Below are 13,525 nucleotides of genomic sequence, written 5' to 3'. Positions count from 1 at the left end.
ACAGAACAAATCATGTCAAACAAATCTGATAGCTTTCTTTGATAGGATAACGAATCTTGTGGATAAGGGAGAAGTGATGGATGTGGTATACCTAGACTTTAATAAGGCATTTGATACGGTCTCACATGATATTCTTATCGATAAACTAGGCAAATACAACTTAGATGGGGCTACTATAAGGTGGGTGCATAACTGGCTGGATAACCGTACTCAGAGAGTTGTTATCAATGGTTCCCAATCCTGCTGGAAAGGCATAACAAGTGGGGTTCCGCTGGGGTCTGTTTTGGGACCGGCTCTGTTTAATATCTTCATCAACGACTTAGATATTGGCATAGAAAGTACACTTATTAAGTTTGCAGATGATACCAAACTGGGAGGGATTGCAACTGCTTTGGAGGACAGGGTCATAATTCAAAATGATCTGGACAAATTGGAGAAATGGTCTGAGGTAAACAGGATGAAGTTTAACAAAGACAAATGCAAAGTGCTCCACTTAGGAAGGAAAAATCAGTTTCACACATACAGAATGGGAGGAGACTGTCTAGGAAGGAGTACGGCAGAAAGGGATCTAGAGGTTATAGTAGACCACAAGCTAAATATGAGTCAACAGTATGATGCTGTTGCAAAAGAAGCAAACATGATTCTGGGATGCATTAACAGGTGTGTTGTGAGCAAGACACGAGAAGTCATTCTTCCGCTCTACTCTGCACTGGTAAGGCCTCAACTGGAGTATTGTGTCCAGTTCTGGGCACTGCATTTCAAGAAAGATGTGGAGAAATTGGAGAGGGTCCAGAGAAGAGCAACAAGAATGATTAAAGGTCTAGAGAACATGACCTATGAAGGAAGGCTGAAAGAATTGGGTTTGTTTCGTTTGGAAAAGAGAAGATCGAGAGGGGACATGATAGCAGTTTTCAGGTATCTAAAAGGGTGTCATGAGGAGGAGGGAGAAAACTTGTTCATCTTAGCCTCTAAGGATAGAACAAGAAGCAATGGGCTTTTAAACTGCAGCAAAGGAGGTTTAGATTGGACATTAGGAAAAAATTCCTAATTGTCAGGGTGGTTAAACACTGGAATAAACTGCCTAGGGAGGTTGTGGAATCTCCATCTCTGGAGATATTTAAGAGTAGGTTAGATAAATGTCTATCAGGAATGGTCTAGACAGTATATGGTCCTGCCATGAGGGCAGGGGACTGGACTCGATGACCTCTCGAGGTCCCTTCCAGTCCTAGAATCTATGAATCGATCAATGAATAATCTGGCTTGCAAATCAGCCATCATTTTAGTGGAAAGGCAGCATAGTGAAGCCAGGTTTTTATATGTATTACTGGGAGGTGTCTCACTATATGAGCTTTTCATGACTCCATTAGCCTGGGCAAAATCACGGCATGTGCCAAGGAAACCCTCACTTCCCCCAAGCTTTGCTGTTGTCACTAGGATTTTAACCAATAAAGTGAAGAACTTCAGGGCTTTCATCTTCCCTCTTCATTATGGGTAACCGTCTTCCTTTTATAACCTCATCTCATCCTCCGTGCACCATAGCAGCAGCATCCTAAATTTCGTGTTGGTGGCTCTAATTGGCCCATTATCCTCCAGCCAGCAGAGTTCTGTTTTGTTGTTTGTTAGTTTAACTCGTGTCCGGATTTGCTGGCATTCCAAATTAAATTCCATGGCTTGTGTCCAGAAACCTATTTGGGGTCAGGGGAAACCAGTGCAAGTGTCCACGTTTCCAGTGAACACTACAGATGTTCAGTTGTTTCTCAGCCTCTTTGCATTTTGCACGGTTGGTCAGCTCTAGCTTCCTTCAAGTTAGTTGCCTGGCGAGCTTTTTTTGGTCTACTGTCCCTGAAGACCACTGGGGTCAGTGCTTACCGTGTGCACGGAAGGAGGAGGTTTCAAATTAAAATTAAAACCCGAGGCGGGTTGTTGAGGGGTGCATTTTCAGCACTGCCTTACCAATGATGCTGAGCCTGATTATGCTGTAACCCCCCATTTTTTTCAAACCACTTTAATGTTGGATTCTCTGAAACGTGAAGTCTTTAAACCATCATTTGAGGACATCAGTAACTCTGCCAGAGGTTAGGGGTCTATGACAGGAGTGGGAGAGTGAGGTACTGTGGCCGGCAGTGTGCAGGAGGTCATGATGGTCCTTTCTCACCTTAAAGTTTGAGTCTAAAACACTCACTGGGATTGTGGTAGCTATTCATTTGGGAACAAAACTGAAGCACTGATCCTGATCAGGCTGCGGGAAGCGGTGGCCAGCACATCCCTCGGCCCACGCCGCTTCCCGCAGCCCCCATTGGCCTGGAATGGCGAACCACGGCCAGTGGGAGCTGCAATTGGACCAAATCTGCGGACACTGCAGGTAAACAAACCGGCCTGGCCCACCAGCGGATTTCCCTGTCGGGAAAAGGTTGTTGATTCCTGTCCTAGGCTAATACCTTAAGCACTGGACTAGCCTTTCTCTGATTGGTTTTACACTGGTGTTATTCCATGAATTTTATTGGAGTTCTGGGTTTACACTGGTTTAACTGAAAACAAACTAGCCTTTTGTGCAGTGCATTAACTCCAGGCTAACTCTGATTTAGGAAACTGCAATTGGTTTGCGGTGGGAGAGGGAAGAAAAGAATCACTCTTTGTAGAAAAACAACCACAAAGTCTCTCTCAAATCCCTGCTAGTTCCATTTGTGCGCAGTTCTGTGCAGAAAGAGGACTGCCCAAGGATTAAAGGTTTAGATAAATTGCTGCTGTGGTTATAGACAGAGAGATGGCCGCATTCAGGCGCGTGCACACTGTTTTTCTAAAGACTGGGTGCTTTTTGGGTGGCGATTTTTCAGATTTTAATTAGTGCTAAATATGGCCCTGATCCAGCCCAAGCACTTAAGCACGTAAATAGTCCTATGGGGGCAGATCCTCAGCTGCTGTAAAATTATTGAAGTCAAAGGTAACGTTAAGCACATGCTTAAGTGCGTTGCTGGATTGACCCCTGAATGTCTGGAGTAGGCACTTCCTTCTTAGAGGAACTACACCAGCCTGATCCAAAACCCATTGAACTCAATAGGAGTCTTTCATTTGGTTGAGACCCAGACTCCATGCAGACTCTTGAAGTGTACTCACTCTAGTGAACCCCCCAGTCCATGGTGCACTTGATCTGCTCCTCATCGGCTCACTGCACCCCTTCCCTCTTCATCTTTGTTCATAGACTCATAGACTTTAAGGTCAGAAGGGACCACCATGATCATCTAGTCTGACCTGCACAACGCAGGCCACAGAATCTCACCCACCCACTCCTGTAACAAACCTCTAACCTATGCCTGAGTTATTGAAGTCCTCAAATCGTGTTTTAAAGACCTCCAAGATGCAGAGAATCCTCCAGCAAGTGACCCGTGCTCCACGCTGCAGAAGCATGTTGCAAGAAGCATTCTAGATTTTAGTTCCAAAATCCACTTTTTCCTCACATGCGGAAGAGCAATAAGGAAATGGCTTGCACGTGGGAGCAGCAGTTTTGCTTTTTGACTCGCTGGTTGCTGTATGAGTCATTTCAGAACTTCTTTAATGTTGGGCTGTTCCTGTTCGTTGGTGTATTTTTGTACTGTGGCAAGCTTCCCTAAAACAAAACAGCCTTGTCAATGCACTTCAATCCTGCTCTGCAACACCGTCTTCCGGGCCTCTTCAGCGCAGACGCGGTTGATAGTGCTGACACTTGGGTGGTTCTGTGATATGAACAAATGTCCTTTGGAGGTTAGGAAGAGACAGGCCTTCTCTTGGAACTGCAGATGCATTTACAGCGATATCTCCACTGGTGGAAAGTTCGTAGTGCATTCTGTGTTCTCCTAGGGTAATCATTGGTGAGGGTGTATTATAGGGTTCAACTCTGTGTCCCATCCACAGAGGATATGTCGGTTACAGCCCTCAGCTCAAGAGCCACGGCTCTCTAGCTCATGTTTTTAGGTCTGGAGGACCCTGGTTCAGTCCCTGATGTGTCAGCCAAGAGGGCGGCCACTGTCTCACTAGCAGAAATTAGACTCCACCATTCCACATTTAAGCCCCATTTGTCCGTGGTGGTGTTTATTATTATTGCCCATGGTGCACATTGCCAGGTTCATAATAGGGCTGGTTTAAATATGTTGATTGAAACTTCTTGGTTTTGTTGGGGGAGAGGGGGACTTTTTTGTTTTTGTTTTTTAGAAATCGGAGGGTTTTTGTGAAAAACACCTGATATGTTTTCTTCAAAATTTTCTGGGTTTTTTTTGTTTGTTTGTTTTTTTAATGAATCTGGAAAACAAGTCATCCTTTTTTTGTTTAAGAAAAAAATATGAAAAATCTCAAGTCCTTTTCATTCTAAAAGTTTAGAAAAGAACAATTTTTCAGTGACTCAAAATTTTATTTTGAAAAATTTCAGTTTTCACTCACTCCCCCCCCTTTAGTAATTTCTCCGACCACCCCCTTTTTCAGTGACAACACAGAAAAAGGGAATGTGAGGGGTTAAAAATAAATTTTTAATATAATATAATCTGAATAAATATTTCTTTTCTAAACCTACAGAATGAAAATAACGGAATTTTGACTGCTGTATTGAGCAGGCCTGGCCTACGCAGAGGTTAGGACATACTGCATGTTTAGAAGAATCCTGCCAGACCCGTTCTGTTGCAGGATTGCTCATCATAAAATTCAGCCCCACACAGTGTTGGGGAGAGGAGCCAGTGCTGTTTTTGAGCTTAGGCCCCAAAGCCCGCTGGATTCGATGAAAAGATTCCCAGGGTCTTGTGACCAGCCACTACGTGGTTTCACGCTGTTTCCTGTGTGTGTCCATTTCTTGCCTCTTTCTTCTCAGCACTGCAGATAATGTCTCGGTATTTTCTCATAGCATTAGGGTTCTGCATGCTAGATCTTTCGCACCTTCACAGTTGGGTGGATTTCATAGTACAGTTTGTTTCTTGGTTGCAGTGTTTGACTCTTGGTGGGGGAGTCTGGATGTTTGTTGGAGACACTTGCTTATTCTAAAGAGCTTTCTTGAACCTACCTTCATCCAGTCTCAATTAATAGCTGGAATTTTGCCAGTGGAGGAACCTGCAGCTGGATTCAGAGGATATGATGATAGGTATAGGCACTTTTAAAAAGGAGCAGGGTGGTTTCAGACTAAATAGGGCTTGAATCCACCAACATTTCCTCCCCACCCCCACCTGCCGCTAGACAAGCAGTTTATTCCCCCATCCCCAGTGGATTCCGTGGGCTCCCTGGATCGAACTCTGGTTGCCCACTGACTCTAGCTCCCCTCCAGCCACCAGTCGCGGTTCCTAAGGATTCCTGCCTTAAAACATCTCTGAAAAGAAATGAGGACATGTGCATGTGTATGATGGGGAGTAAGAGTCTGGGCCAAACCACTGATGCCGGCAGAAAGATTCCCGCTGAACTCAGCGAGCTTTGGATCAGGCTCTAAAGGCTAATATTTTGAAGCAATTTGCCCCCTGCACAGAGTTAAGTGGGAGCACCCTATGAAAGCAGGGAAAAGGGAATCCTCCTCCATGCTGGGGAGCTAAGGGGAGAAGCCTGTGCTGTACAATACTCAACTTCAAAAAGAGCATCTGTGCGGTGAATGCTTTGCATGTCTATCCTCTGCTAGCACTGTGTGTACACGATGGTGCTTTGGGGTAGAAGTTATTCAGCATGCTACACTCATCCTCTTCTTTTGCAGATGACGAGGAAGCGCTTAACTCTATTATGAAGGATCTGGCAGCATTGGGCAAATGCGGGGGACTGCTGGACAGCAACAGGAACAAAACCACCGTTTACTCTAACAAACAGGTGAGCTACCTCCAGAATCCCATCGGCATGGCTGGCTCACTCTGCGGAACTCTTAGAAATCTGGGCATGGCGTCAGTCACTGCATTGAGAAATGTGATTATTCATTCAGGTGCCATAGGAGGGCATGTTTCAGAGTAACAGCCGTGTTAGTATGTATCCGCAAAAAGAAGAACAGGAGTACTTGTGGCACCTTAGAGACTAACAAATTTATTAGAGCATAAGCTTTCGTGGACTACAGCCCACTTCTTCGGATGCATATAGAATGGAACATATATTGAGGAGATATATATACACACATACAGAGAGCATAAACAGGTGGGAGTTGTCTTACCAACTCTGAGAGGCCAATTAATTAAGAGAAAAAAAACTTTTGAAGTGATAATCAAGCTAGCCGAGTACAGACAGTTTGATAAGAAGTGTGAGAGTACTTACAAGGGGAGATAGAGTCAATGTTTGTAATGGCTCAGCCATTCCCAGTCCTTATTCAAACCGGAGTTGATTGTGTCTAGTTTGCATATCAATTCTAGCTCTGCAGTCTCTCTTTGGAGTCTGTTTTTGAAGTTTTTCTGTTGTAATATAGCCACCCGCAGGTCTGTCACTGAATGACCAGACAGGTTAAAGTGTTCTCCCACTGGTTTTTGAGTATTTTGATTCCTGATGTCAGATTTGTGTCCATTAATTCTTTTGCGTAGAGACTGTCCGGTTTGGCCAATGTACATGGCAGAGGGGCATTGCTGGCACATGATGGCATATATCACATTGGTAGATGTGCAGGTGAACGAGCCCCTGATGGTATGGCTGATGTGATTAGGTCCTATGATGATGTCACTTGAATAGATATGTGGACAGAGTTGGCATCGGGGTTTGTTACAAGGATAGGTTCCTGGGTTAGTGGTTTTGTTCAGTGATGTGTGGAACTTCAAAAACAGACTCCAAAGAGAGACTGCAGAGCTAGAATTGATATGCAAACTAGACACAATCAACTCCGGTTTGAATAAGGACTGGGAATGGCTGAGCCATTACAAACATTGACTCTATCTCCCCTTGTAAGTACTCTCACACTTCTTATCAAACTGTCTGTACTCGGCTAGCTTGATTATCACTTCAAAAGTTTTTTTTCTCTTAATTAATTGGCCTCTCAGAGTTGGTAAGACAACTCCCACCTGTTTATGCTCTCTGTATGTGTGTATATATATCTCCTCAATATATGTTCCATTCTATATGCATGCGAAGAAGTGGGCTGTAGTCCACGAAAGCTTATGCTCTAATAAATTTGTTAGTCTCTAAGGTGCCATAGGAGGGCATGGCTCTCTATGGACAGTTAAAGAGAAAATAGGCTCCCTGCTTCAGCATTTGTGCAGTCTAAGGTAAGTACAGATGCAACACAATGCAATAACTGACAACTCCCACCAGAACAGGAAATTAAGAGCTGTGGGCCTGATTCTCAGAGGTGCTGAGTACCTGCAACTCCACAAATAGTTAATGGCAGCTGTGGGTGCTCAGTACCTCTGAAAATCAAATCACTTTACCTAGGTGCCAACAATCAACAAATGCATTAGATGTAAAACCAGTGATCTGGAAACCTGGTGCATCATAAAACTGTGTGCTGTTTAAAACAGTAACTCTTCACTGAGAAGTTGAATTCAGTCTGCAGCTCTTAGGTGATAGGATATTCCGTCTTGTTAAAATCGGGCAGGGTTAGTGCAATTCTGTTTCAAAAAGAAGGTAAATATGAGGCCTAATTCTGAAGCTCCCATGGACTTCAAGGGCAGGCATATATTGATTAGTTTTCCTTATTAATAATAATATTTGTATTACTGTAGAGCCTAGGAGCCCTAGTCGTGACCAGGACCCTGTTGTGCTAGGCACTGTACAAATAAAGAGCAAAAAGATGGTCCCTGTCCCACAAGCTTCTCTCTCATTATTCGTCATGATAGTGTGGAGTGAGCCAGCGCTGCACAGACACACAGTAAGAGTCATTCCCTGCCCCAAGGAGCTCTCCGTCTAAACAGGCAGGACCGACTAAGAGTAGGAGAAAGGAAAGTTGTCCCCATTTTACAGAAGTGGAAACTAAGGCACAGAGATAAAGTACATTTTTTCTCCCAAAGTCTCGCACACATACTGTGGCATAGCTAGAAATTGGGCCTAGCTCACATGCGTCCTAGCCAAGCGTGTTCACCACAAGACCATCCTTCCATCCCTTTATTAATATTGTGTTGAATAAAACTCTTGCTTACCAGGTTACGGATGTTGTAATTCTGAAAAGATGAGCCAGTCAAGTAAACCGAGTTTAGGATGTCAGCTAGCTGTGTCATTTGTCGTAGACCTGTTCTACCTCATATATTTTTTTTTTTAAAGGCTGAAATAAAAGCATGGGAGTGACAGGTATTCAGCACACTTTTACAAGAAAAGGCCACTTTTATATGGGTCCTGAATATGGATGTAGATATCTAAGTTTAGGCTCCTAATTCTAAGGTAGATCTAATATGCTATTTGGTCTGTGTGCAGAATATACAGTAGAGATTTCTCAAACTGCAGCTTGAGCAAGAGAGGAAATTTTTGTGCACTCGGTTTATATAATTGTCTAAGTAACTCGAAGTCATAAGAAATGGACAGCCATGGAAGAAATACTTCAGCAAATCCACATGGTTGTCCATTTCTTCTAGTGCTGTGGCGAGGCAGTAGGTTGTAATTAATTTCATGCTGATTGAGTGGTTATCAAGTAAGGAGAAAAAAAAATCATCATTTACAATTTTCATGACGTGTTTTCATGACGTTGGTACCTATACAAACATTTGTGAATGCATTAGAGAAAAATCCTTTCCAGTAGTCCCTCTAGAGTTTGAAACAGACATACGCATGTGCATCTGCGTGTATCTATAACGTGCAGCCTGGGTGTAACAGCTGTCCAAATGAATCACTGCAGTTGTTCAGCTTGTATTGAAGAGAGTCCAAGATGTTTACAGAAGTGACTGGGAAACTCAGTTGGCTCCCTACAGCTGCAATAGAATCAGACGATCCAGCACAGGTCAGGATGGCTTGGAGTTGAACATTTTATGCAAGATGATGGGTGGAGAGCAAAGCAAGCCATGTTGGGATGTTTTGAAGATAGAGGATTTTTCTTAAGTAATGTATTTCTTCTACAAAGGCAGAAAATTCTTAGCTGTCATTGAGACAGTATATACAATTGTATAGTAGTATTCGCCCAGTTGAAAGCAAGGAGAATACCAGTATTCGGTGTGTGAATACTGAAAAATGGAAGCTATAAAACAGAGCGAGAATCTTGCAAGTGTGCTTGTATATATGCACACACACACACACCCTACCTTAATTTATAAAGCAGTCTGTTTATATCAGGGGTGGGCAAACTTTTTGGCCCAAGGGCCACATCTGGGTATGGAAATTGTATGGCGGGCCATGAATGCCCATGAAATTGGGAGTTGGGGTGTGGGAGGGGGGTGAGGGCTCTGGGGTGGGGCTGAGGATGAGGGGTTGGGGATGCAGGAGGGTGCTCTGGGCTGGGACCAAGGGGCTCAGAGGGCAGGAGGGGGATCAGGGTTAGAGCAGGGGGTTGGGGTGCAGGCTCTGGGATGTGCTTACCTCAAGCAGCTCCCAGAAGCAGCAGCATGTCCCCTCTCCCCCTTCTACGCATAAGGGCAGCCAGGGGGCTTTGCATGCTGCCCCGTCTGCAGGTGCCGCCTCTGTAGTTCCCACTGGCTGTGGTTCCTGGCCAACGGGAGCTGTGGGGGTAGCGCTTGGGGCGGGAGCAGCTTGCTCAGACCCCTAATTGCTCCTATGCATAGGAGCCGGAGCGGGACATGCCGATGCTTCCAGGAGCTGTGTGGAGCCAGGCAAACCCCAGCCCCCACTTTCCGGCAGGAGCTTGAAGGCCAGATCTTCAGAGCATCTGAAGGGCCAGATGTGGCCACTGGGCCGTAGTTTGCCCACCCCTGTTTTATATCGTAGTTCAGTTGCCTGATATCAGAGAATAATACAACACCCACGAGGTATTACATAGCAGCACATCCAGATAGAAATGTTTGGTTTTGAGTGGTTTTTTTTTTAAATCAAATTTTCCATGGAAACAAACTTTTTTTTTTTTTTTTTTTTTGGAAGAATTTTATTTAGTCAGCAGGACAATTTTCCATTTAAAAAAAAAAAAAAAAAAGTTTGGATGAAAATGTTTCACCTTTTTCTGTGTGTCTTTCACAAGGCAGGAGTGCTTGGTTTGTGGAACAAACATTACAGGAAAGGATGCTATAATATTTGTACACCCCCTACACCCATTCAACAGGGTTCTCTTGACACCTCTCGTCCCATTTCCTCTGACATTAGCTAAACTCATTCCTTAACTGACATTCGCTTAATTCCAGAACCTGCCTGATATAATGACTATTAAGATTGTGCAAAAATAGGAAGTCGTGTGTGCATATGCATTTTCATGTGTGCAACACAAAATTTCATCTTTAAAATACTCAAAATACTTTTTTGTTCCCGGGCCTTTCACAGGGAGAAATTTTCTGGAGACAAAATGTTCATAGATTGACAAGAAAACCAGCAAACCATGTGAAAACGTGCTGGTTTTTTTTACGTTTCTATGTGAAACTGGGTCTTGGTGCAGCACTAAATTTTGAATTTCAAATGCTGGGATAAGCTATAAAAGGGAATAATAATATATAGCTATGATCCTTTCCAGCCATAGAGCTCATTATCCCCATTTTTCAGAGGAGGAAACTGAGGCATGTGAGTGGGAAGTGGCTTGCCCAAGGTCATGCGTTAGCAGCAGAGCTGGGAATGGAACCTAATTCCGGGCTTTATCCACTAGGTTGCACTACCTCCTTGGTTTGTAGGAGAAGGAAGGTAAAGACATTTTGGGAGAAGAAGAAACATAAGGAGGCAAGAGATGGGGAACATAATATTAAAAATAATAATAAACAAGATCTTTTGGAAAGGATATAGCCCTTTCTTGCTTCTGGGTATAACCCCCAACCTCTAACAAATCGGGGATTTAGAAGAAACTTTCCCTGGGGACAAATTTCCCTTTTAACTGCTGTTAAATGCTTTCATCCTGTGAAGCAGTTAATATTGGCCACTGACAGGCATGATGCTGGACTTACTGGACCACTGGTCTGATCCAGTCTGGTGACTCCTGTGGTCGTATAACATGGAAAGAGAGTGAGAGAAGGAAGAGAGGAAACAGAAATTGAAAATAGTGCAGAGAAAGATGCACGGGGATTTGGTACAGGAACGAAAAGAGGGAGGAAAAAACTGGAGTAAAGCCAGAAGGGGAAGGAAGGTTAAAACAAAGCAAGGGGGAGAGAGAATGAGTTATACATTTTTAAAAAGCGATTATTTGTGGATTGCCATTGTTACAATTCAATACAACAGATGATACACACTTATTATAACAATAACTTCTGCAGTAGAACCTTAGAGTTACGAACTGACCAGTCAACCCCACACCTCATTTGGAACCGGAAGTACACAATCGGGCAGCAGCAGAGCCCCCTCCCCTCCTCTCAAAAAAAGCAAATGCTGTACAATACTGTGTTAAACTTAAACTATTAAAAATATAAAGGGAAAGCAGCATTTAGTTTCACAGCTGTATGAAGTCAATGTTCAGCTGTAAACTTTTGAAAGAACCCTAATGTTTTGTTCAGAGTTACGAACAACCTCCATTCCTGAGGTGTTTGTAACTCTGAGGTTCTATTGGACTTCTTACATAGTGCTTTTCAACAGTAGATATCGAAGCATGTTACAAAGGAGGTTGGTCTGTTATCCCCATTTTACAGATGGGGAAACTGAGGCACGTGGAAATGAAGTGACTTGTCCCAGTTCACCTCCGAATCCAGTGGCAAAGATGGGAATAGAACCCAGACCTCCTGGGTCCCAGTCTAGTGCTCTAGCCACTAGCTGTCGCTGACCCATACACTTCACGTTGTGCCTTCCTTTACACTGCAAAGCTTTGGGAGAGGTATGGATGCATGACAATCTTGCACCCTGACCTAGTGGGTGTAGTCTATGGGGGAGGAGGAGTTGGGTACAATTTTCCAAGCCCAGATCTTAGTGCTTTGTGCTGTATAATTCTAAAATACCAGGATAGTACAGAGAGGCTAACCCATTATCTGCCTTTCTCCAAGCAGGCCACTTCCAATAGACCTCATCTTACCATGGGCTTCTGAGCTAACCACAGATTGTGCCTTCCCATGTGGAGGGAAAGGGCTGAGATGAACATGGAGTTGAACAACCTGGCAACTAGACGTGCGGGGGATCCATGCAGATAATTCCTAATGCCAAGAATTAGTCATGTCCTATTGTGGTTTAGGGACATGGTCCAGATGTCTGGATTATAACGTTTTGTTGCTAAAAACAGGGGTAAGTGTAGAACAGATCCAAGCAAAGTGTAAGTGAATGAGTTAGTTGTGGAGCCCCCTTGTCTATGTTGGAAGATCGAGGTCAGTTTGTTTGGGGTTCGCGATTTAGAAGTGAACCCATCGCTTCTTGGATTTACAAAGTGTAACTAGAACTGTACCAGTTGAATGCAGCAGTGCCCAGTGAATTCCTGAACTAGTGAATAGAAAAAGAGGAAAACAATATCCCCTGCCCCCTATCAGGCAGTACATGAAGGAGCCACCCACCAACTAATAGAGAAACCACCACAAGGGAAAAGGGGACAGAAATCAGACTGGAACTTTGAGCAGAGCAATAACAGAGCTTTTATAGAGAGTTTTTCGTTTCAAGCGCTTTACATACATGGGTCAGTATCATTATCACCATTTGACAGGAGGGGAAACTGAGGCGGAGTAACCTGTCCTAGGTCAGACAGCAGGGCAGTGGCACAGCTGGGAATAGAATGTTGGTCTCCGAGGCCAGCACAACAGTGTACAGTAAGGGGAAGAGAATTCCAGAGTTCTGGGGCTTTAACTGTGATGGTCCTGCCTGAATGGTCCTGCCTGTGAGGGTCCTGTCTGAAATTTTAACATCAGAGTTGGCAGCTCCATACCCATCAATCTTGTTTGCCACAGTGGGATGTGAAGCAAGAGGCACTCCCTCCTGTGGCCTAAATTATTGAAGGCTTTAGGCCAAGATTGTCAAGGGAGTCATGATTTCCGGTGCCCAACTGTTGATGCCTTTAAGGGGTCCAGATGTTCAGAGGCTGGGACTCCCTGTAAGGTGCACTCCAGATCAGTGGTCACTTTTATGAATAGTGGCTTAAAAAAATAACAGTACATATAGGATCAGATGAAACACCCTACTTCCGAACAGTGCCAAACTTTGTGGAGGTGGTGGCTGGCTAGAAAACTGAACCAAAGGGTGATTCAGAATTTGGCAAATGGCACTGTTTAGAACAGGTTGGTCCAAAACCTTTGAACATGCCTAAATTTGTGAGAGAGGAGGCAACTGGAAAATTTGCAAAATGGAGCCCCCGTTGGCTGAACCAAACCCTCACATCTGAACATTCTTGAAACTCAACCCAGATCTACCTTAAGTCTGTGTAAGGCTTCCATTACTGTAGTATCTGAGCACCTCACAATCTTTAGTGGGTTTATCCCCAACACCCTGGGAGACAGGGAAGTGCTTTTATCCCTATTTTGCAGATGGAGAATTGAGTCACAGACAGGCTAAGGATGGGATTCACTTAGGCACCTTAGTCCCATTGAAATCAAGGGGATTTAAATACCTTTGTGAATCCCACCCTCAGTGATTTGCACCAGGTCTAGTG

General features: G+C 44.0%; 1 protein-coding gene across 11 annotated transcripts in view; it reads left to right on the top strand.

The window, feature by feature from the left end:
- LOC101948589 (mitogen-activated protein kinase kinase kinase 3-like) overlaps nucleotides 1-13,525 on the top strand; it is a 123,969-nt gene that overhangs the window by 54,298 nt on the left and 56,146 nt on the right. For 6 of the 11 annotated variants that reach the window (XM_065582689.1, XM_065582685.1, XM_042859659.2 and 3 more), the window contains one exon: nucleotides 5,693-5,802. In XM_065582689.1, the coding sequence (XP_065438761.1) occupies nucleotides 5,719-5,802 (84 nt within the window). In that variant the 5' untranslated portion in view covers nucleotides 5,693-5,718. Of the gene's footprint in view, nucleotides 1-4,542; nucleotides 4,598-5,692; nucleotides 5,803-11,981; nucleotides 12,178-13,525 lie in introns of those variants that run through there. The other 5 variants (XM_065582687.1, XM_042859644.2, XM_042859640.2 and 2 more) reach the window with 2 other exon arrangements.

Source organism: Chrysemys picta, chromosome 2 (genome assembly GCF_011386835.1).
Source record: "Chrysemys picta bellii isolate R12L10 chromosome 2, ASM1138683v2, whole genome shotgun sequence".
In the NCBI taxonomy this organism is placed as follows: Eukaryota; Metazoa; Chordata; order Testudines; family Emydidae; genus Chrysemys; species Chrysemys picta.
This window is presented reverse-complemented; position numbering and strand designations above follow the sequence as displayed.